The 22,591-nt window shown below is 55.4% G+C and overlaps 5 protein-coding genes across 5 annotated transcripts; 3 read left to right on the top strand and 2 right to left on the bottom strand.

Annotated features, from left to right (window-relative positions):
• The first annotated feature begins 404 nt into the window (after positions 1–404).
• Positions 405–1,812, top strand: BZA05DRAFT_474595 (Tim17/Tim22/Tim23/Pmp24 family-domain-containing protein). The gene has a single exon (XM_051488135.1). The coding sequence runs from the start codon at positions 712–714 to the stop codon at positions 1,435–1,437; it is 726 nt and encodes a 241-aa protein (XP_051338651.1). The 5' UTR covers positions 405–711; the 3' UTR covers positions 1,438–1,812.
• Positions 1,813–4,238: 2,426 nt separating this feature from the next.
• BZA05DRAFT_419394 (uncharacterized protein) lies at positions 4,239–7,459 on the top strand (the record flags this gene model as incomplete). Its single annotated transcript, XM_051485589.1, has 4 exons — positions 4,239–4,356; positions 4,452–4,609; positions 4,664–7,234; positions 7,301–7,459. 4 exons carry the CDS (start codon positions 4,239–4,241, stop codon positions 7,457–7,459), a joined length of 3,006 nt encoding a protein of 1,001 aa, XP_051338650.1.
• Positions 7,460–7,992: 533 nt separating this feature from the next.
• BZA05DRAFT_454276 (proteasome subunit beta type-3) lies at positions 7,993–8,962 on the bottom strand (the record flags this gene model as incomplete). Its single annotated transcript, XM_051487513.1, has 4 exons — positions 7,993–8,522; positions 8,598–8,741; positions 8,831–8,871; positions 8,960–8,962. 4 exons carry the CDS (start codon positions 8,960–8,962, stop codon positions 8,027–8,029), a joined length of 684 nt encoding a protein of 227 aa, XP_051338649.1. The 3' UTR covers positions 7,993–8,026.
• Positions 8,963–9,232: 270 nt separating this feature from the next.
• BZA05DRAFT_400576 (uncharacterized protein) lies at positions 9,233–12,624 on the bottom strand. Its single transcript, XM_051483907.1, has 3 exons — positions 12,032–12,624; positions 10,792–11,985; positions 9,233–10,737 (listed from the first exon to the last, which is right to left on the bottom strand). The coding sequence occupies exons 1-3, from the start codon at positions 12,318–12,320 to the stop codon at positions 9,389–9,391; spliced, it is 2,832 nt and encodes a 943-aa protein (XP_051338648.1). The 5' UTR covers positions 12,321–12,624; the 3' UTR covers positions 9,233–9,388.
• A 6,673-nt stretch (positions 12,625–19,297) lies between these two features.
• Positions 19,298–21,942, top strand: BZA05DRAFT_338778 (glycosyltransferase family 20-domain-containing protein; the record flags this gene model as incomplete). The annotated part of the gene is made up of 6 exons (XM_051480907.1): positions 19,298–19,648; positions 19,708–19,757; positions 19,835–20,339; positions 20,399–20,479; positions 20,546–21,827; positions 21,887–21,942. 6 exons carry the CDS (start codon positions 19,298–19,300, stop codon positions 21,940–21,942), a joined length of 2,325 nt encoding a protein of 774 aa, XP_051338647.1.
• Between the last annotated feature and the right edge of the window lie 649 nt (positions 21,943–22,591).

Genomic DNA, 22,591 nt, shown 5'->3' with positions numbered 1-22,591 from the left:
ACATTCCCGTTGCGTATGTGGTTTCCCAGCTGCCATTTCCCGAAACCAATGGAACAGAACATGACAAAAAAGAGTGGTTTGAAAAGCTAGATTTGTGTGTGTGCAATGAAGAAGAGAGAGAGAGTTTAAGTTTTGTGTTGTAGGTGAGGGGAGGAAGGATGGACAGACGAGGACAGGAGGAAGGGAGACTTCTTTGTTTCTCAAGCAGGCAAGCAATGGACTTAACGCAAGATCCCAGGAACACTCTATGGGTAGTACCTATCCGACCCTTGACTTGGAATCGGATAATCAGCGGGGAAACGAATGTGGGATGAGGCTCCGGAAAGCTTGGCTTCGGTCCAGGCCGGGGTGAACTGCAATTGTGCGTCGATCCCCCAGTCAAAGTGCATTCTATTCGGTTTAAAGCTGAGTGGGAGGAGGAAGGTCAATTTTCTTATACAGGTACGGACAAGAAGCCGCACGGCTTTCCTCTCTCGATTTCTGGCGATTTCTCACGACTTGAAGCCGTGAGATACCCGAGTGAGATACCATGAACTAGGTGACCGGGTAACGATCTCGGAAGACGTAAAGTTTTTGGGAGAAAAAAAGGCGGCAAACCCAATCCAAGCTGCCCGACATCCACCACCAGCTCAACCCCACAACCTCCTCGGCCACCCACGACCCTTCGTTTTTTCCTTTAGTCAACGCACCTCGCACCAAACACCCTTCAAGATGTCTTCCTTCTGGGATGCCTTGACCGGCCGGAAATCCACCACCTCTTCGTCCTCGATCTCCGCCCCTACCGCCCGCCCTTCTACATCCGCCGATCCGGCGCCGCCTCCAGACGCCGGCGACACTGCACCCACATCATCCTTCACCTCACACGCCCACCAACCCACCTTCGACTACGCCGCTGCCGGCGATGTATCCTCCTTCCTCAAGCCTGCAACCAACGACCCCTCGACGCTACACCCGCTCGCCGGTCTCGGCGGCGACCTGACGTACCTCGACCTCGACGACGCGGCGCTCTCGTCGCTGCCGGGAGCCCGCACCGCGCTACCATCACGAGGCTGGTCCGACGACCTCTGCTACGGCACGGGCGCCACATATCTCATCGCGCTATCACTAGGTGGCGCCTGGGGCCTGGTCGAGGGGCTGAACAAGACTCCGGCCAACTCCCCGCCACGCCTAAAGCTCAACGGCGTGCTCAATGCCATTACGCGGAGAGGCCCGTTCATGGGCAACAGCGCGGGTGTCCTCGCCATGGTCTACAATGGCATCAACAGCACCGTCGGATACTACCGTGGGAAACATGATACCGCGAACTCTGTCATCAGCGGGTTGATCGCCGGCGCGATCTTTAAGAGTACTAGGGGCGTCAGGCCCATGGCTGTGTCGGCGGGTATCGTGAGTGCGGCGGCGGCAACGTGGAGCGTCGGTTCGAAGGCGCTGCTGTAATGGTGCGGAGCGGCGGTGTTTTTTTTCTCTTTCTCTCTCTCGACTCTATGAGTTTGTTGGTACAAAAAAGGTGTTTCGTTCGTTCGTTCGTTCGTTTGGGGGTGGGACAATCAATGTACAAGACGAGAAATGTGAGATGATTCTGGATGGGCCGGCCGGCCGGTGGGTGGGCGTACGATGGGATTGGATTGGATTTAGACGGCGAGTGGGGGAGTGGGGGTTTGCATTTTTCACTCAATCTTTGTACATTACATTACTTGCTACTTTGGGGGCGGGGGGCTTTTCGTTGCCACACTTGCTCACTTTCGCATCAGAACTGAAGGGTTCCTGTTTTCTGTATTATTATGGTGCCGTAACGGTACAGTTCCGACTACACTCGCTGTGGCCAGCTTGTCCTGATGACATGTGCTTCCTTATCTCTTCCGGCGCCGTCGCGGTGGTCCGGATTATTGGACACCTATGCTATCACCATCACGTCCTTGAGCATAGGTGTAGGCATATATGCAGGTTGTAATTGGCTGGCCAGCCAGCAAGCCACGCTCAAATGCCCACGTCCGGATCCCGAGTGCTTATACATATAAGGTTGAGGCTGGGATTGGGATGTTTCATGTTCCGTGGGGTCAAGAATTTCGGCCTTCGAACTTTGGCCTTCGGCCATCTTCCCCGCGAAGTCATCGGCCCGGATCATGGATGTCTACAGTACATAAGCGCGCCAGCTTCGCGGCTAACAATCCACTAGACACTAGTTACCAGCACTTTACCCGCATGCGCCGGAAGCCATCCGTAGTTTTGTCACCAAACCTACTCCAATCTCTTTTCTTTTGCTCCGCCACCTCCTTCGCTCACTGGTGACCTCCCTCCATCTCTCACTCCGTCTGCCCAGTGCCCAGTGCCGTTATCCACTTTTAAGTTTTGTCCAGTGTCACCTGTGAAGATTTTATTTTTACATACTTTTTTTCATGTTTTATTTTCCGTGGTGGCCAAAGCTGGGCCAAAGCCAAAGCCAGAGCTGGGTCGGCTCGGTTTTCCGGTACTGGTACCTGAGCTCAAAATTCAAATGGACGAGATGGGGGATGAATGGGGGATGGATGGGGATGGGAGGCGGATGGGAGGCGGATGGGAGGCGGATGGGAGGCGGATGGGAGGCGGATGGGAGGCGTTCGACGGATGCAGGTTGCGGGTTGCATGAGCATGAGCCACGTGGGGCTTGATTGGGTGTGATATGTTTGTATGTAGAGTACTCTACATACGGGCGAGGGCGTCGGTTCTTAGAGTATCTACAGTTCACCAGATATTTGTGGGGAGAAGGTTACCTATGCAGAGCCCATGTCAGAAACAACAGAAAGGCCCGAATCCCATGCTATTCTCTGTCGGTTTCACTTATTTTCAATCAGTGCCTCAGACCCAGCACTAGGTAGGTATTCCACAGCCCTGGTCGCTTTCCGCACAGTCTCTTTGTTTCCCATCAAGCTACTAAGTATATACAATCCGCCTCTACATACTAGATGACCTCAAAGGTGTCCGGACATTTGGTGAATACGGGACCAATACTAGAGTCTATACCGCCGAGGGCTGAGATGTGGAGGTGTTGTGTTGTGTGGAGGTATTGTGTTGTGTGGAGGTGTTGTGTTGTGTGGAGTAGCTGCTAGAGCACCTACCTATGGACGTCGAGGGGACGGAGCTTCGACGAAGATCGCGATACATCTTCCTACACCATCACTCCGTTCTATGAACGACACTGGTTCTCAAAGGATCGCGGCGTGTCCACTTTCGTGATGCGTCCCATCGATTGTTTGCTACGATCCCTTAGGTACATATCTCATCCTTCAGTTCGGCCTTGACGACATAGGTTTTATTGTCGATTCCTCTAGGATGGAGAATGCTTTGGTGGCTATTATAGAGTTCCGTCGGTAATGATAGCAGTAACAGGACCGGAAAGTTTCATAAGCACTTCGTAAAAGAGAACGCTTTCATCAGCTCAGCAGAATATCTCCTTTGTCAAAGAAAAAGTAGGTACGCGAAGATTCATTGGGTTGGATTGGGTTGAGGTTGGGTTGGAGTTTGTAATAGGAACGAAGGATCCTCGCCATTCTCGGGCTAGATGGTTTGCGGGGCTGGCTCGGAGCTTCGGAAAGCTGCGGGTAAAGTTGGGGGATCTGGTGGTGGTGTCTGCACGGTGGAGGTCTGATAGCTGGAGCTCGAGGGTCAATAGCAGGCACGGGGCGACAAGGTATCTTGAGATGAGTTGGACAGCACCGTTGGGCAGGGTGGCAGATTAACTGTTTCGTTAAGGCAACGGAGACCTCCAGGCTGGGTCCTTTTGAATTGCTGTGTACTACCACCACCACCGCAGAGTAATCGAGGGGAAGAAAGGTCAACGCAGGCAAGCTAGGGAGTTAAAACCATATCCGAAAAGAACACATTTCAACAGCAGCTACACGTTTAGTCAGGGTTGGATAGAACTATCTAGAGCCCTGTCTGTTCCCCTTCCCCGACCCCAGTGTCGAAAAAAGACTTCCTCTTATCTTCTTCTGTCTTTCTTCTCTTTTTCTCTTCTCGACTCTCTCAATACTCTTTGTTTGAACCAGAACCCCCCTTTCGGCGCGTTCTGCAGTATCACCATTCCCTTACCACCTATTCGATACGACTCCCTTCTCCGTCAAGCCCACGAATCGAATCGAAATCACCCAGCTGCCAGCTCAGCACTACGTCGGATACGCGTGTCCACGAGGAACACAATACAATCTACCCGGTTAACCACCAACGACGACCACTACTGAGGCATTCTCCAAGGGGTTGTCATGGAGCGTGCATACGCTACGAGCGGAGAAGAGGTCCTCAACTTCTTCCACGTTGATGAACAGAGGGGTCTAAGCGAGAAGGAAGTAACAGATGCACAAATCAAATACGGGAAGAATTGTAAGGAGCTCCTTCTTCAAAGAAAGGGGGTGGTGGTGGTGTTCGTGATGTTGTTGGTGGTTGCAGTCGCGCTGATACTAGTGCCATCTTGCCAGCCCTACCAGAAGAACCTCCTACGCCGTTATGGCAGCTCGTGCTCGAACAGTTTAAAGATCAGCTCGTCATAATATTGCTCGCATCCGCCGCCATCTCGTTCGTGCTCGCGATACTAGAGGGTGGCGATGACAAGACCGCCTTTGTAGACCCCGCAGTTGTCAGTTCTACCGCTCTGTCGGAGGAGAAAAAGGAGTGCTGACGGTCCGAATAGATCCTTACCATCCTGATCCTCAATGCCGTCGTCGGAGTCTCGCAAGAGAGCAGCGCCGAAGCCGCCATTTCCGCGTTGAACGAGTACTCGGCGAGCGAAGCCAAGGTGTTGAGAAACGGAAACCTTACCCACATCCGCGCCGATGAGCTCGTTCCCGGTGATATCGTCGATGTTGCTGTTGGAGACCAGATCCCCGCCGACTGCCGCGTTCTTTCGGTCCTGAGCAACAGCTTCCGCATCGACCAGGCTATCTTGACCGGTGAGAGTGAGAGTGTTGGAAAGGATACCCACGCCGTCAAGGATGAGCTTGCGGTCAAGCAGGATCAGATCAATATGCTTTTCTCCGGAACTACTGTTACCGTTGGACATGCCAGAGCTGTGGTCGTCTTGACTGGCAATGCGACGGCGATCGGAGATATCCACACCAGCATCACTTCGCAAATCTCGGACCCTACCCCGCTCAAGCAGAAGCTTAACGACTTCGGTGATATTCTGGCTAAGGTCATCATGGTTATCTGCATCGTCGTCTGGCTCATCAACGTCCGCAACTTCAGCGATGAGGCACACGGCGGTTGGGTCAAGGGCGCCATCTACTACCTGAAGATTGCTGTTTCGCTCGGTGTCGCTGCTATCCCGGAAGGTCTCGCCGTGGTCATTACTACTTGTCTCGCCCTCGGAACCCGCAGGATGGCTGCAAAGAACGCCGTTGTGCGCAGCTTGCCTTCGGTCGAGACTCTGGGCAGCTGTAGTGTTATCTGCTCGGACAAGACCGGTACTCTGACCACCAACCAGATGAGCGTCGCCACGGCTGTTACTATCTCGGAATCCCAGATGGACCTCGATGAACTTACCCTGGCTGGAACTAGCTTCGCACCGGTCGGAGAAGTCAAGACCGCCACCGGTAAAGTTCTGCTTGTGGCTGCATCTCACTCTGTCACCATTAAGAGACTCGCTGAGGTTGCCTGTATTTGCAACGATTCCGCGATCGCCTACGATGCCAAATCTAATGCCTTCACCAACGTCGGTGAACCCACGGAATGTGCCCTCAAAGTTATGGTTGAGAAACTTGGTGCCCCTAAGGCCACTGCCAACGGTTCCGCCGGTTCCGTTGCGATCAAAGAACGCATGCACGATGCCAGCAAACACTACGAATCCTACCTTCCCCGAATTGCGACCTACGAGTTTTCCCGCGATCGTAAGAGCATGTCTGTGCTTGCCGGTACCAACGGTTCCTCTGTTTTGCTCGTCAAAGGTGCTCCGGAATCCATCTTGGATAGGTGTACCTCCGCTATGGTTGGTGTCGACGGTAACAAGGTTCCTCTTCGCTCGGATACCCGGGAGTTAGTGAACAGGAAGCTCTCGGAGTATGCCAACCGTGGTCTTCGTGTGATGGCTTTCGCCGTTGTTGATAACATCTCTGGACACCCTCTCATCGGAAATGCCACCACCACCGAGGAATACGCCGCTTTGGAACAGAACATGACTTTCCTTGGACTCGTCGGAATGTTGGACCCTCCCCGCCCTGAGGTTAAGGAATCGATCCGGAAGTGCCGCGAGGCTGGTATCCGTGTCGTCGTCATCACCGGTGATAACAAGCAGACCGCCGAGACCATTTGCCGACAGATCGGAGTGTTCGGTGAGGATGAGAAACTTGATGGAAAATCGTACACCGGAAGAGAATTTGATGCCTTGAGCGATTCCGAGAAGTTGGCGGCTGCCCAGAGGGCCAGCTTGTTCTCCCGCACAGAGCCCGCTCACAAGTCCAAACTCGTTGACCTTCTCCAGAGCGCTGGTGAAGTCGTTGCCATGACCGGTGATGGTGTGAACGATGCCCCAGCATTGAAGAAGGCCGATATCGGAGTGGCAATGGGTTCCGGAACAGACGTTGCGAAGCTCGCTGCCGATATGGTTCTCGTCGACGACAACTTTGCCACCATCGAGCTTGCCATCGAAGAAGGACGCAGCATCTACTCCAACACCCAGCAGTTCATCCGTTACCTGATCTCCTCCAACATCGGAGAAGTCGTTTCCATCTTCCTCACCGCTGCCCTCGGCATGCCTGAGGCACTCATCCCCGTGCAACTCCTCTGGGTCAACCTGGTCACCGATGGTCTTCCCGCCACCGCCCTCTCCTTCAACCCTCCGGACAACGAGATCATGCGTCGTCCGCCTCGCGGTCGCGATGAGCGCCTCGTCACCGGCTGGCTCTTCTTCCGCTACATGGTAATTGGCACGTACGTCGGCTTCGCCACTGTCTGCGGCTACGCCTGGTGGTTCATGTTCTACCACGCGGGCCCGCAGATCACGTTCTCGCAGCTCTCGTCGTTCCACCGCTGCTCGCGCGAGTTCTCCGAGATTGGCTGCGACATGTTCAGCAACCACATGAGCAAGTCCGCCTCCACCGTGTCCCTGAGCGTCCTCGTCGTCATCGAAATGTTCAACGCCATGAACGCCCTTAGCTCGAGCGAGTCGCTGCTCACTATGCCCCTGTGGAGGAATATGAAGCTGGTTGCTGCCATCGCCCTGAGCATGCTGCTGCACTTTGCCCTGCTGTACACTCCCGTTCTTCAGGTTAGTCCATTACCCCCCCCCCCTCTGATCTCTCCTCTCGCTTTGATAACTAATGCATGAAAACAGTCGTTGTTCTCAATCATCCCCCTCAACATGGACGAGTGGAAGGCGGTCGTCTACATCTCGCTCCCCGTGATCTTTATCGATGAGGCACTCAAGTGCGCCGAGCGGATGTGGTTCCTGCCACACCCGGCGGTCGTCTCTACGAAACCAAAGGTCGAGTAGATCGAGTAGAGGGTAGAGTCGCTTGTACGAGTTTGGTGTGTGGGGGGGAAGGTGGTTAGAAGAGTTGTTTTTTGTTTGTTTCGATTCTTTCTGTGTATTTTTCATTGTGATGGTTTTTTTTTCTTTCTTAGATGGCAGATGGCAAATACATCGCGATACACTACTACACTACACTATACTACCTACGCTACACTACCTACGCTACTATATCTCCTTATGTGTTTGCGCATCAGTGGGCTGGGGAGGAGGTGGTACTGGTGGTACTGGTGGTGGGGGAGTAGAGAGAAAGGGAAGGGCACGTGTATGTTAAAGCTAGAGAGGTGAATGAATCGAACAGCAGATCAAATAAAGTCATCACAGGTAGCACTCGTAGTTTGTTTCGTTCGTTTGGTTTTGACAAAAGCAGATCAGAAGCACATACAACACACTGTCTCCGTCTTCCATCTTCCACCCAGCCAGCAAGCCAACAATCATCTCGTCATAAGTAGTAGTATGTAGTGGTGGGTGCGTAGTTGCCGGATGTGCCTGCCTTGCCCTTGCCCGTTCCGCTGCTCTAGTCTTGTCTTCCTATACACCACGACCACAAGTCAGCTTCATTCCCGGCACGAAGGTGGGGGAGATGGGGAGGAGGATGGGAAGCTCCGTACCCTTCAGCAGCCGCTTGACGACCTTATCCTTCGTGATGATGTAGACATGCGCGCCCCAACCGGAGAGGGCATCTCTATCGACGGCGTTCAGGAGCGCCTGGGAGCAAGTCTCGAAGAGGTCCTCGGGGTCAAGATTGGGCTCCCACAGACTCTCGCAGGTACCGTAGAGCTGGTCGCTGGCGGTGCCGCTCACGATAAAGTCCTTGGCGAAGTCGATGCAGCCGATCGAGTCGAAGCCGCAGATGAACGGCTTGCCCGTGCGGTGGTTGATCCCCCCGATCACCGGCGATAGGAAGTACGGCCCGAACCGGTGCTCGTATAGCGTTGATGAGACGAGGTTCGCCATCGTCTCGGGCTCGATTGAGCGCTCCTCGCGCAGGCGGTACAGGTTCACTTTGTAGCGCATGAGCTCGGACCTAAGGGCGTGCGTGGGGCGTTAGTATGGTGGGGGATACGGCGGGGGAGAGGAGGGGAGGAGGGGGACTGCGGACATTGTCGTCACGTCGGTGCCGAGGCCTGTCAGCCCTAGGTATGCGTCGCCGTATGAAAAGATCTTGGGGAAGTTATTTGAGACGGTGAGGGCCTGCATTCCGAGGCGGAGATCGCAACCGATCACGACACAGTCCTTGCCGACCCTGTTTGTTGTGCATCCATCCATTAGCTTCCGCAATTCAACACCCAATGAATGAATGGCGACGGTTAGGACGAGAGGAGGAGGACGTACATCGCGACGACGGCTCCGCCGTTTATGCTGAAGGGATCCGACTAGAGATGGGATTGTAGTTAGCTCATGCTGCTGCTGCTGCTTGGGTGAGGCCGCTGAGAGCCCGGGGGTGCTGCCGGCACAGCTCACCATCTAGAAATATGCTCTGTTGTACTTGGAGATGCCGGAGGAGCTCGAGAGGGTATCAGTGGTGATGCTCTGGGACGTATGAGACGAGGACGGGATGGAGCGTGATGGCGGAGGCAGTGCGTGGGATGAAGAGTTGAAGCTTGAGGTCGAGGTGTTGCGGGATGAGATAGTTACCGCCAAGACCTGGTTGGCTAGCTGAGCCGCAGTGGGGCTGGGACGGGTGAGAGTATGTGATGGCCTCACCGGGCTCCTGTTACCCAAAGATTGAAATCTTATTGACTCTATATTACTGCTTTTATATTGACTCTATATTACTACATTTTGTACATTGTTCATCAAAGCACGAGACAACAACACAATCAAAATATAAACACATCCACACGTAATCACACAGGAATCATCCGATAGCTCTCATTTACACGCCCGAGCTCACAGCTCCTCGCGAAACCGACTCTCCCTCATCCCACTGGCCTCACCCTCCACCTCCCAAATCCCCCTCATCTCCCTCGAATTCTCTACATTCAGGACCACAGGAGTATTCCTAACCTCACTTAGCGTATTCCCCTCAGCGTCCCTAACGGACGACGAAGTTTCCATCGTCGTTGACTTGAACACTGGCGTTGCCGGCGCCTCCATGTCGGCGTTTGAGCCGATAGGTACCGCGACCGTTTCCTTTGTGATGATCGTATCAGTGACGGTCTGCGCGATGATCTCGGAATGCATCGAGGCGGCGGGCGTGGTGGGCGCGTCCGCGTAGACTTCGTGCGAGTCGGCGTCGTCGTCCGAAATCATTGCTGTCTCTGTCGTGGTACGAGTTGGGGCGGTTGCTGTCTCCGGCGTTGCTGTATGAGTCGGGGTAGTTGTTGCTGTCTCCATCGTTACTGTGGGAGTTGGGGCGATTGCTGTCTCCATCGTTTCGGTACGGTTTGGAACATCTGCCGTAGCCATTGTAGTCGCCGTCGCAGCCGGTACCTGAGTAGGACCCGTGGCATTACTGCGGTCGACAACGAATCCCTCCGTCTCCCTCTCTTCCAGTACTGGCCGTTCAGCGTGCTCTGCGCCCCTACTTGGACGGATGCGATCAAAAAAGACGCTCCCGATGCTGGCGCGATGTTTGTGCCCCTGCGTATGTTTCGGGGCTGGGACTGGCTCTGGGCTCGGAACATTGGGCTCGAGTGGCTCAGTTGCCGGCTCCGGGTTCGGATTCGCACTGCTACGTTTGCTAAACAAACGTGCAACCCATGATTCGTTGGCGGGCTCTTTCACGGTACGGGGACTCTGGGGAGGTGTCGCTGGACGCCGTTCCTCCTCGGTTTCTGGTGCCGGTATGGCGGAGGCGGTTGTGGCGGTTGGGAAGGCGGATATGTACTCGCGGTTTGGGGCGGTTACCGGAGTCCCTAGTGGTTTTGCGGACTGAGACACCGCCGCTGGTGCTGTCAGTGGCCGGTCAGGTTCCGAATCGACGGTGATGATGCTTGTACGATCTGCGGTCTGGTTTATACCAGCTGTGGTGAGATCCCGACGGTTGTCGGTAGCTGCGACATTTGATGCAGGTGCTAAGAACGGGCGGGCATATTCAGAGTCCGAACTGGCCGTGTTTGTTGGTTTGCCGCCGCGAGTCTTGCGAAGGATCCGAGCACGGACCTTGTTGAATGTAGATATTTTCTCGGGGACTGGAGGCATGGGAAGCGCTCCTACTGTACGGTCTGGTATGACTGTCGTGTCTCCTCTCTGGCTGTGCTCCAATGACGCACGGTGGGTGGTATCCGTCCTTCTAACTACAAGTTGCGTCAATAGAGTGTTATGCGCAACCTCGAAGAATCTAATTGTACCTTCTGAAATGGTATTTTCATCGCCATGCCGGTGTTTACCACCGCCAAAGATCTTCGTGTCTTTGACCCGACTCATCTTCCTCGCTCTATCCTGCGCCTTCGCCTCCTTCTTCTCCTGCTTCAACTGGCGATGTTCACCGGCCCTTTCATTTAAATCCTCGATGACGGGGCGAACATTCCTCTCCGCAATCCTCTCCAGCTCCTCCTTGTCCATATACGCGCCTCCTCCGATATCCACCTGTCCAGGCGGCCGCCTCGGCTGCTCCAATCTGCGCTGCGCGATCTCCGTCGCCCGCGAAGCCCACTCATCGCTGCACACGATCCCCTTCCGTTCCGCGATCTGCCGGTCCTGCAGTGACAGACGCGCCTGCACATTCTTCTTTGCAGCGGTCATGAGCAGCAACGCATCGTGACCGCGCTTCTGTTTTTCCGCGCGCTCGACATCCTGATCCGAAACCGGAACTTGATTCCGATTCCGGTTCCGGTCGCGGTCTCGCACCATCACTCTACTGGCCGAGCTGAGGGATGCGCTCCGGCCGGGAGTCCGAGGAACGTAGCCGATGTTTGCGAGCCGCTGCTCCGCCTGGCGCCGCGCCGCTTCCTCAAGATTGGGGTATGGCGCTCGGCGCACGGGGCGACTGCTGGACGGCGGCAGCGGCGGCGGCGTATCCGCCAGCTCCTCGCGCTTCAGCCGCTCATTAGCCATGGATAGCACCGCGGCGTTGCGGATATCGGCCTTGAGTTTTTCCGCAGCGGTGATCTCGCCGTCGGACGTCGTTCCGAACCCGGAGTCGCGGCGTCTTCCCGTTGCAGCATGGGTATGCGCAACAGTCGCGGCGCCGAGCACATCCCCGCCGATACCGCTGCACACAGCGGGCGAGGATTCGGCTCGTCGCCGCCCGCCCCGGATCGCCCCCAGTGCCCCGCGCAGCGGCCAGTTCGGCGTCGACCCGTCGGAGGTGACGGGCTCGGCCTTGGGAGAAGGCCGCGAGCCACCGGACTCCCGGTTCGCGTGCGCGAGCGATGCCGCGGCTCCGGCTGTGGAGTTCGGGTTCGGATGCCATATCGCTACGGGCTTCGCCGAGGCGTACGCGAGGAGTGCGGCCGTTGCGCCTGCGGACTCGGGGTTGACCAGGCCGGAGATTGGGTAGCCGGGGAGGTTTCGCAGTTCTTCGCGGTGGAGGTAGTGGGCTTCTGGGAGCGGGTCAGATTCGTTCTTTGAGTAGGAGTGGGATCTTACCGGCGGAAGACTTGCGAGGCTTTGCTGAAACCCCGGTGCTGGATCGGCCTCTGTCGTCAACGACGCCGGCGGCGGCGCTGCAAGTGCACGCTTCACACGTCTGTGTCGCTTCATCTGTACCTTCCGCTCTACGCAGCGGTCTTGGGGTCGCCGACCTATCTTCAGGGCCATCGTTTGCCGCAGTCGTAGCCGTATCCGTAGTCGTATGAGTTCCACCCTCAGCAGCTCTGTCCGCCGCACCTATTCCCACGCCCACGCCCGTTAGAGTCTCCGCGATCGCACTCAACATTCTCGGTTGTCGTTTGTTTGTTTGTTTGCCTTTACTTTCTTTCCGGAAGATTATGATTCAGCGTCGTCGACGAATAGGTAGGTGCAGAAGTATAGTATGGTAGGTATTGTACATACATCGACATCCACCACCCGGGAAGTAGGTATGCATAGTAATTGTGAACGAATCCTCGACTAAGGAAGCCTCCCCCCCTATGACGAGTCGACAGTCGAGCACAAGGTAATTCGCGACGATGGTGGCATGGCTGGCTGGCGGGTGGGCGGTAGCAGGAGCCACCTAACTACCTGGAAGGTGATAGGTGATGTCATGCCAGGGATGACGTTGAGATGGGCGCAACAAGCGAGTGCGCCCATCCCTGCTGCGGGGTGCATGGTGATCTCAGCTCAACTCACGCTATGGTGGCTACCAGAGTTTGTACAATGCAATACGAACGAAGACTTTGGAAGGCATCGCAGGTCTGTTGATTTGCCATCGGAGACACAAAAGGACAGCTCACGGATGCGTTGGAGTGGGAGTGGGCGGGTACCGCCTTGGGATCCGGTGCCATTCACGAAGGAAAGTTAACCTCTGACTCGGTGCCATTCGTGAAGGGAAGGTAAAATTCGCCTTAGGATCCGCACCTAAACACTAAACACAAAACATCAAACACCCTTTCCTATGCTTGCGTACATGTAACATACTTTGGTGCTACTCGCCCTGTTTCCCCAAGACAGCACAGAGCACTCAAACAAAACACCAGACGTCCCATTCCCGTGTCGGCGTTATGTAGCTCCAGGCCTACCTACCTATCCCAGGCGCCGAAGACGGTACACACGAACAGAGCCCACCCAGCCCTAAGATCTCCGGACCGAACTTTCAGCCCAAGAATCAGAATCTCCACGTTGCAAACGCCGGAAAGCGAACAGAGAAGTTCACTACTCATCCAGCCATAGATGATGGTTCGTTCTGCACCTGCCTGCTGTTACCCGCGGTATGCTGGTACTGAGGTTATACTGAGGTGACAGGTCCACGCCTTGAGTCTTGACCGGTGCCGCGTGGCCACTGTCAAATGTAGAAGCTTCGAGTGCAACATGGGACAAAAGTGCACGATCAATGGGTGGAGGGGTGGGAATGGCTGCCTGGATGGCGTGTACCGTAGTTGCCGCAGTGGGCGTCCACGGGGTGGCGTGGCGTGCATTCCAACTTTGGATTCGGATCGCCGACTGTGCCTCGACGGCGGCTGTCCGGAGGAAAGGAAGGAAGGAAGGATGCGGAGTTCGTGGCGGTCGTGGGCTGGTTTCCTCCAGACATCGTGTACGGTACTTGTCTGTCTTTCCTTCCCATGTACAGCCCCAAGCTCCGAGGCTTTGACAGCCTGTCGATCGTAGGAACCCAACTAGCGAGACTTCTGTAGTGCTTCGAGTCCTGACATCCAGGCCGCTCAAGTTAGGCTTCAAGGCAGGCTTTATGGTAGGCTTCAAGGTATCTAGAGTATGACATAGCAAAGAAGCCAGGAAGGAAGGCCTCGAGGCTCGCTTATCTTGTCGATCTCCCGCCGCTACTCTACACAACAATCAACCATGCCTTTTTTTTTTGTTGGATAGCCGCCGTTGGTTTTCTAGAGTCCGTCGAGTTGTCCTCTCGCAAGCAGTCCCGGCGTCCCCGAAGCCCAAGTTCCCGACGCAGACGAAAACGCCCGAGGCGTTGAAATCTAGGTTGTGAGGTTTTAGTTCGATCTCAACCTTTACCATAGACTCGAGACCTCCCAGAGTCCCACGTACGTAGGCTACCTCCCGTCTCCGCTCCCGTCCAAACCCTACCTATCACACCCGGAAAAAGTCCCTCCCGTGATCGGTGTAGTCATGGTCCAAGCCCCCAAACCCAAGCCCAAACCCTAAGCCCGACATCCATCTGTATTTTGGAAGAAAACCCCATGCATTGCATTGCGCATGTGCCCGAACCTTCCCGCCCCAGGCGTGACTTTGTGGCGGAGGGAAGGGCCGCGCCTCCGGGAACCAGCCACGCGGCACAATACTCTATTAGTATATCCTAGGACTTAGGTAGCAGGCGCAAACTGCACGGTGGCATGTAATTATGCCCCGTTGTTGACGTTTTCCCCAGCGGAGTCCCCACTCATTCATTCATTCAAGGGTGGCGCCCATACCGTATTGTGGCAAATTACACCGCCACGGACCTCGGAGTTCAAGCACCGAGCTCCCGGCCACGGAACGAGGAATGTGGGCATTGGGGGATCGAGAGGGCGTTTAGCTTTCTGATGGTGGTTTCATGTTCTACGTCTGTGGATGCACACACTACCCGTGGGACGCTTCGGAGGACGGTCCCACCCGATGATTTGAATCGGGAGCCATCGATGCTGTCAGCTCCATCACCGACGACGGCGATCAATACATACCAACGCATCTCCCCCTGTGTGCAACGACGCGCAGACAGCAGACAGCACCGCACCGCCTGCGCCACTCCTGATGCTGCTGCGACGAAGCGATAGATCTACAGACTCGTACTCCGGTATCTTCCCGTCGTGCTCCTTCCTTATTCCTTCGCAAAAGCCAAGAAAGAAAGAATTCCGACAAGGCGGCGGAGGGGGATGGGGCATGGTTTGCGCCCTCCAAGATTCCTCCAAGGTTCCCCCCAGCAGCAAGGCACGGAGGGGCGGGATGCGGGAGTCCCCAGGGGCTGGTACTCTAGAGCACTCCACATACAGTAGGGGTACATACGTCGAGCTCTCCGGTGGGGGCAGTGAGCACTGGGGAGAGACGAAATGAAAGTCACGTGATTATGGGGGATTATGACGGCGACGAATGCCTCGGGATACAGATCCGAGACTCTCTCCGCCCCTCCCCCACCTCTCGATCAGCCACATGTACATACTTCATACTCTACATACATACCCGGCCGCTGTCAGTTCAACGGCCGGTGGTTCCCGCTACCTAGTTGGTTGGCTAAGGTGTGCCAATACATACCTCATGAGCTCAACTGGTGTCGGAAAAACGGCATTGGGTTTCGATGGCCAGCAGCCAGTTGCGAGATCTGTCCGTACCGCGTGGACTTCGGTCCCCTCGTGCCGTACTTCAGTACGGTTTCAGAGTGTCGGTGCGGAAGATATACATCAAACTCTTGCATTCCATGTCTTCTGTCTGAACTGTTTATATAACAAAAGTTTAAAACTTTCAACAACGGATCTCTTGGTTCTCGCATCGATGAAGAACGCAGCGAAATGGCAGTCGATACTCAATACCGGTAACTGGGTGTCGAGGATAGTCCAGGTTTCGAATGGTCTCACATTTTGGTCGATGTGCATTGCGGGGATGGCTCGTGGCCCATGGCCCGCGGGGTCATGTGGAACAACTACGTTCTCCGTCGGCCTGGCCATGGAATTCTAGACCGCCCCGCTTGGCTCCGCCGTGCTCCGCTGGGGCTCCGAAAGAGGGAAGAAGATCACAATGCGCCCGACTCCCGACTCCCAAGGAGCGGGTTACGACGGGTGCAGGAGCACGGCCTTCTCTGAAACGTAGGTGGGGTGCGCTGTGTCGTCACTCGGCGTGATCGCACATATCATCGGTGCCTACAGAGCAAGTGATGGCAGGAGGTGGCAACATTGGCAACATTGGCAAGAGATGGCAAGAGGTGCGGTTGGAATAGAGTTCTGCGTGTGGGTGTGTGGGCGCGTGCAGCTGCCGGATACAATACCGGAGACAATACCGGATCCAACACCGGGGGGAGAGAGAGTCGAGAATCGAGAGTCGAGGGTTAAGACAGAGCGAGCGCCGTCGGGCTGCTCTCTAGAGCTCAACCACGGTCATCGCTGGCTCACCCGCTCGCTCGCTCGCCCTACCGGTATGTACAATACATCCACCGTAGGACGTATCCAACAACGTGGACGATACGTCGATCGGGGGACGGGGAGCGTTTCAAATACCGGTACATACCGGTATGCCCATGTAGTTGTGTAGAGTACGCGGCAGTTTCAGCAACTGGTTTCCTGCTGTCCCATCCCATCCTACATACCATCCTGGTCTCGACGTGCGCGCACTGCAGTTCTTGTCTTGTCTTGTCTTGTCTTGTCGTGTCTTGTCCTGTCTTGTCCTGTCTTGTCCTGTCTTGTCCTGTCTTGCCCTGTCTTGTCTTGTCTTGCCCTGTCTTGTCTTGTCTTGCCATGTCGTTTCTGTTGTCCCATTCCCATGCGAGGCGAGGTGACTCAGGTGAGGTGAGGTGAGGTGAGGTGAGGTGAGGTGAGGTGAGGGAGTCGGGGACAGATACCGGTACGGAAACACCAAACCCAAGAGATGACCGTTTGCACCCGAGGGACTCCCCCCCTTCGAACTGAGGCTGAAGTATTCCCCCTTTCCCTCCCATTCCCTCCCATTCCCTCCCATTCCTCGCACTGCTTCAGGTCCAGGTATGTCCTCAGTACTCACATACCTACCGTTCACAACCCACTCGAAACAACAACGGCTCGAAAACGGAATCAAGATGTTTGCCCCCCATCCCCCCGTCCCCCCCGTCCCCCCCGTCCCCCCCGGGACCCCGGGAAGGCGGGTAGCGTAGGGATTACTCAATGGATAACACGATGACGTTTCGAGATGGTTCTACACATGCCACGGCGCTATCCGACAGTTACAGCATCGAGGATCCTGGACGGTCGCTTCCTCTGGAATTTAGCGGTTTTTTATAATTTTGTTTTTATTTAGCACTGAGCACATGCGACGTGCGTGCACTGCGTGGACGATGTCATCCTGACCGTCCCTTTCATGCAGGAGGAGTGGAAGGGGAGGATTGAGGTGAGGATGAAAGAAAGAGAGGATGAATGAACGAATGAATGAAAAGCAGGGAGGCAGGCGACGGAGCGAGCGGAGGGAGGGAAAGAGGCGCAGGCGATGGCGAAAGCGGGAGAAAGAAAACGCTCAAGCCTCAGCGCCCACTGCAGCCTTACATTGTGGCCGGCGGCGGCAACCTGCTGGGATGTCTTCTCACATCTTACGTGTGACTCTGGGGGCCGATATCGTTGATAGCACGGAGTAGAAGTCCGAGCCATGGTTGGCTGATTCGCAACGGGACGAGTGAGAGGCGCAAGGAGGGGGGGAGGGGGGGGGGGGGAGGGCGAAGTAGAGTACTTGATGGTTACAGTGGGGCGGCCGCAACTACGTACTTTGCGGGTCGCCGCATGCGGGACGTGTCTGTCTGTGTGTGTGTATGGCACTCTACTCTGATCTGGCTACCGGAACGTGTGGATTGCCCATGCGTCTGCGTGCACGTTCGATTTGACCCGAGACGATGCAGCCAGCAGGCAGCAGGGGGAAATCGAGTGAGTGAGTGGAGTTCTACTCTAGGAAAGTAGGAAGTAGGTGGGTGAATACCGGTACTCTACTCTATCGGTATCTCGCGTTGGGATGTTCCTCTCCGTGGCACGTACGGGTGGATGTGTGTGGTTGGCGACAAGTTCCGCCCGTTTGCGGCTATCGGGGAAGGGCTGTGATGGGCTGGGTTTCTGCGTGCTGCGTTGACAGGCAAGCTACGTCAGAGCTCTGGCTTTTGCTTTTGCTTTTGTTTTCCATTAGCGGCACATGTTGCCTGCACCACCTACCACCACCACTGCCACCACCGTGAATCCCATTCCCATTCGCATTCCCGTGGCCCTGCACGCACTGGCCCAGCGAGAACGAAAAGAAAAAAAAGTGACTGATGGATGGATCCGCGCTGCGCTCGTTCTCTCCCTGTCGCTTTCCCTCCACTCGGAGCTTGTCTGCCTTCCGCTCCTCGGCCTTCCTGCCTTCCTGTATTGTAATTGATCCTCCCCCATCTCCCGTCGAGCTCCTGCTACCATCGCCTCCCGTATGCAATATGACGGGCTACCACTGCTGCCACTGCTGCTGCTTCTGCTGCTGCTACTGCTGCTGCTACTGCTGCCGCCTCAACTCTCGCCTCCTCCTCTAGATAGATCCCGATTCGAATCTACTCGACACCCCGGTCCTCCGTATCTGCCTCTATCTCCCACTCATCCTCCTCCTCCTCCGCTCATAGGCTGTTTTCCAGAATAAGTACCTAGAGTACCTGCCGCACCAGCCTTGGCCTTGCTGTCCCGCTGCCCCTCTAGATATATCTTAAAACCCCTCCACACCTCCCCCATCCCCCTCATAGTCTCGGCATTCTCCCAGAAATATTCAGATCTAAACCCCCCCTCCGCCCTACCATACCAATCCCCCCACCAGTGTTCGCTTCCTGCCCCCTCCCAATTGACGCCATACCTCCCACGACGTGCCATCCAGAGCACCAACACCAAAAACACCCCCCACCTACCCCCCCACCCTCGACACGAACGCAACGAGACCACAGCATCGCGCTCTGTGCAGCATATAGCTCTCCTCTCAACCTTTAAACGCACGCTCGTACCGTATCTTTGAAAAAAAAGAAAAAAAAGTCTCCTCCGGTGATTTACATCGAACGACGTCATGACGACGACCTTTGTTGCGGCACTGTGAGTTTTTGGTGCTGCTGTGAGATCGAATGAATTCGCATGGACAAGTTCGTTGACCGATGTGCGTGTGCGTTGCTCCGATACCAGGCATCTGCCATACACGGTGCAGTTTCGCGCAAAGGACCGCTGCTGGTCGCCCAAGACCTTTCCGAGACAGCAGATCGCCACGATCCCCGAGGCCCGCCGTCCGACCGCTCTCCAGATCCCGCCCACAAACATCGAAATCGCCCAAGCCACACCGTACGATGTCCTCGCAACGCCCATGCCGAACCTCCTCCAGAGCCTCGGCCACAATTCGATTGCGACCGCGCATGCTACCAGTCCGACGCCGCCGATGACGCCGGTGACGCCCGGCGGCGAGGAACTGTTCTTTAGGATACACGGTTCCGGTTCCGAGGGTGTCCCGTTGGGTTCTCCCAGTGACCCCTCGTTCGTGCCCCGCAAGGTGGTAGTGCCGAAACTTGCTGGTGCGCGCCCGAAAGCCACCCCGTTCATCCCTGTCGATATGGATAGTGGCGGCAGCGAGAGGAGCGCCGAAGGCTACTTTGCCATTCCGACGGCGGAGCGACGGACGTCGAGGCGTAGATCGTCGGCGTCCGGCTCGTCGCACTCCGAGGAGGAGGAGTGGACCATCGTAAAGACGGATTTCGGAAACGGCGGGCTCAAGAACGCCGTCGAGGCGTCGCCTGACCCCTCGGAGAAGGTTTACGTTGGCACGCTGGGCTTCGGTACCGACGGACTGGACGAGTCGACTAAAGTTGCCATCGAGGGGAGCTTGCGCGATAACCATGAGTGCTTGGTCGCTTACACGAGCGATGCCGACTTTGACGGTCATTACAATCATTACTGCAAGGAGGTTCGTTCTCATCACCTCTGGGACCACCGGGGAACGCTCGGCTGACTCATCGAATATAGATTCTGTGGCCCGTCTTTCATTACCTGATTCCGGATCACCCCAAGAGCAAGTGAGTTATTTTTTTCCCCCATCTGTGGTGCCTTTTCTCTCTCTCGTGGGAATGTTCCTGACCGGATGAGCGCGCAGGGCTTTCTTGGATCACTCGTGGAAATACTTTGAGGCCTTGAACCGGTCCATCGCGGACGTGATCGTCAAGGACTACAAGAAGGGCGATACAGTATGGGTCAACGACTACCATCTGCTGCTCGTTCCCAAGATGGTTAGGGATGCGCTTGGGCCGGATGCGAAGATTGGATTCTTCCTGCACGTCGGCTTCCCTTCGTCGGAGATCTTCCGCTGTCTTGCGCACCGCGAGAAGCTTCTCGAGGGTATTCTTGGCGCTACATTGGTTGGCTTCCAGACCGACGAATACGCTCGCCATTTCCTGCAGACTTGCAGTCGTCTCCTCAACGTTGAGGTCAAGAACGACGGTGTTCTTTTGGATTCTCGGCTCGTGGACGTCATCAGCCTGCCGATCGGCATCGATCCTGTGCAGCTGGATGAGAAGAGGAAGGAATCCGAGGTGGCCGACTGGACAGTGCAGTTGCGCCAGAGATACGCCGGCAAGAAACTTTTTGTTGCGAGAGATAAGGTGGGTCGTTCCCTCCGTAGCAGCCGCGACCGAACTTTCCCTGACTGAGTGGTATCTAGTTGGATGGTGTGAGGGGTGTGAAACAGAAGTTATTAGCGTATGAACTCTTCTTGAAGAAGAATCCGGAGTATGTTGGCAAGGTATGTTTTGGCCCATATACATCCAGTGCCCGTGGGGGGATACAGCTGTCTGACCGGAAGTCCTAGGTGGTTCTGATCCAAGTCGCGTTGACGACGTCTTCGATAATCGAGTCTCAATCCACGGTTTCAGATATCGTCACTCGTATCAATTGCGCCTACGCGACACTGGATTACCAACCGGTGGTGTACCTGCACCAGGACATAACCTACCATCAGTACATTGCCCTCCTCCAGATCGCAGACGCACTGGTGGTCACAAGTCTCCGCGACGGCATGAACTTGACAAGTCACGAATTCGTGTACCTGCAGGATAAGAATCACGCACCACTGATCCTGAGCGAGTTTACCGGAAGTGCCTCCGTGTTCAACGGTGCCGAGATCTCGGTCAACCCGTGGGACCACAGCATGTGCGCTGCCGCCCTGCTGCATGCCCTCACCATGTCGGAAGAGGAGAAGACACAGAGATGGGAGAGGCTCTACAAGGCGGTGACCGGACATACAGCTGCTCACTGGTTCACTGAATTCCTGGGTAAGCTGGATAATTCATGGGAGGAACAGCAACGTCGCGGAAGCGCTCAGATCCCTAGGCTTTCCACTAAATTGCTTGCCGACAAATATCAGAAGTCCAGGAAGAGGGTGTTCTTCCTGCAATACGAGGGCACCCTTGTGTCGTGGGGTGGGAATAGCACCGTGGTTACCAGCCCGCAACGCATCCTGGATACCGTCAACGACCTGCTCGAAGATCCCACGAACGTCGTGTACGTCATGAGCTCGAGGCCCCCCCAACACCTGGAACAGATATTCCTGCGAGTTCCCGGAGTCGGCTTGATCGCGGAAGGAGGTTGCTTCCTGCGCCCATTCGGCGACGATGAGTGGGTCCGCCTCGCCGACGACGATCTCCCCTGGCGGGACAGCGTGCGTGACATCCTCGACTACTACATGGAGCGCACACCCGGCACATGGGTCGAAGAGCGCAACTGCACATACATCTGGCACCACGAGAAAGCCGAGGACTCGCTCATGGCATCCCGACAGGCCGGTGACTGCTGCAACCACGTCAACGACTCTTGCGAGAATTTCTCGGTGCACGCAATCCCGATCACCGGCGGTGTTCTCGTCGAGAACAAGCAGTGGAACAAGGCGAATGCGTGCCGCGAAGTCATCCAGCTTATCAAATCGAGGAATTGGCATGTCGACTTCATCATGGTCGCTGGAAACGGCCGCGACGATGAGGAGGTCTATGAGTGGGCCAATAAGTTTGCCGAAGACGAGGGGATCGAGAACGTCACCACCGTCCGTGTGGGCACTGGACATACCTCGGCGAATGCTACGACCACGGGTGTTGCCGGTGAGTTCTACTTCTTGAATTGATGTGATGTATATGGACACGATGCTGACTGTATACAGGTGTGTTATCGGCACTGCAGAGAATTGCCACACTCTCCGTCGCCGAGTCCAGATAATCGCTATGATGAGAATTTTTTCACGATGTTCGATGTGCGATGTGCGATGTGCGATGTGCGATGTGCGATGATGATGATGATGATTATGCTGATGATGGGATGGGATGGGATGGGACGGGATGGGCTATCTGTATCTCCTTTACATTTTTTGTTTTCCGTTTCTTCTTTCTGCATGTTTGCGATGAACTAGGGGCTGGCTTCTCTCGTTGTCTGTCACCTAACTCACTTACTTACTATATGTCGTTTCTATCATACTCTACCACGGTGTTTTGTCTTTATGTCGTTTGTTTGGTTGGTTTCGCTGCGTGATGGTGGTGGTGGTGGTGGTGGTGGTGGTGGTGGGTGGGAAATTGGATTGGATGTAACTGGCTGGTTGGTTAACTGGGGCTTCGAACTGTGTTTTTCGCTTTGTCTTGGTCTTTTATTGTTGTTGTGGTTCCAGTGTAATGTACGATGTGTGTAATTACTTCTTCGGTACTTTCCTAGGTTGGTAGGTAGGACTCGGGAGCTTGCTTAAATACTTCTGGCTTGCTTGCTTGATTATTAGATATCATGGATGAGAGGATACGGTTTTTCTCCTGAGTCTGGAGGCTGGAGTCCGGAGTCTGAGTCTGGCCGCGCAAGATAGTGACAGACGGGACGTTGGACT

The sequence above is a fragment of the Tricharina praecox genome, assembly GCF_024521635.1.
Source record: "Tricharina praecox strain CBS 144465 chromosome Unknown BZA05scaffold_15, whole genome shotgun sequence".
Taxonomy (NCBI): Eukaryota; Fungi; Ascomycota; class Pezizomycetes; order Pezizales; family Pyronemataceae; genus Tricharina; species Tricharina praecox.
This window is presented reverse-complemented; position numbering and strand designations above follow the sequence as displayed.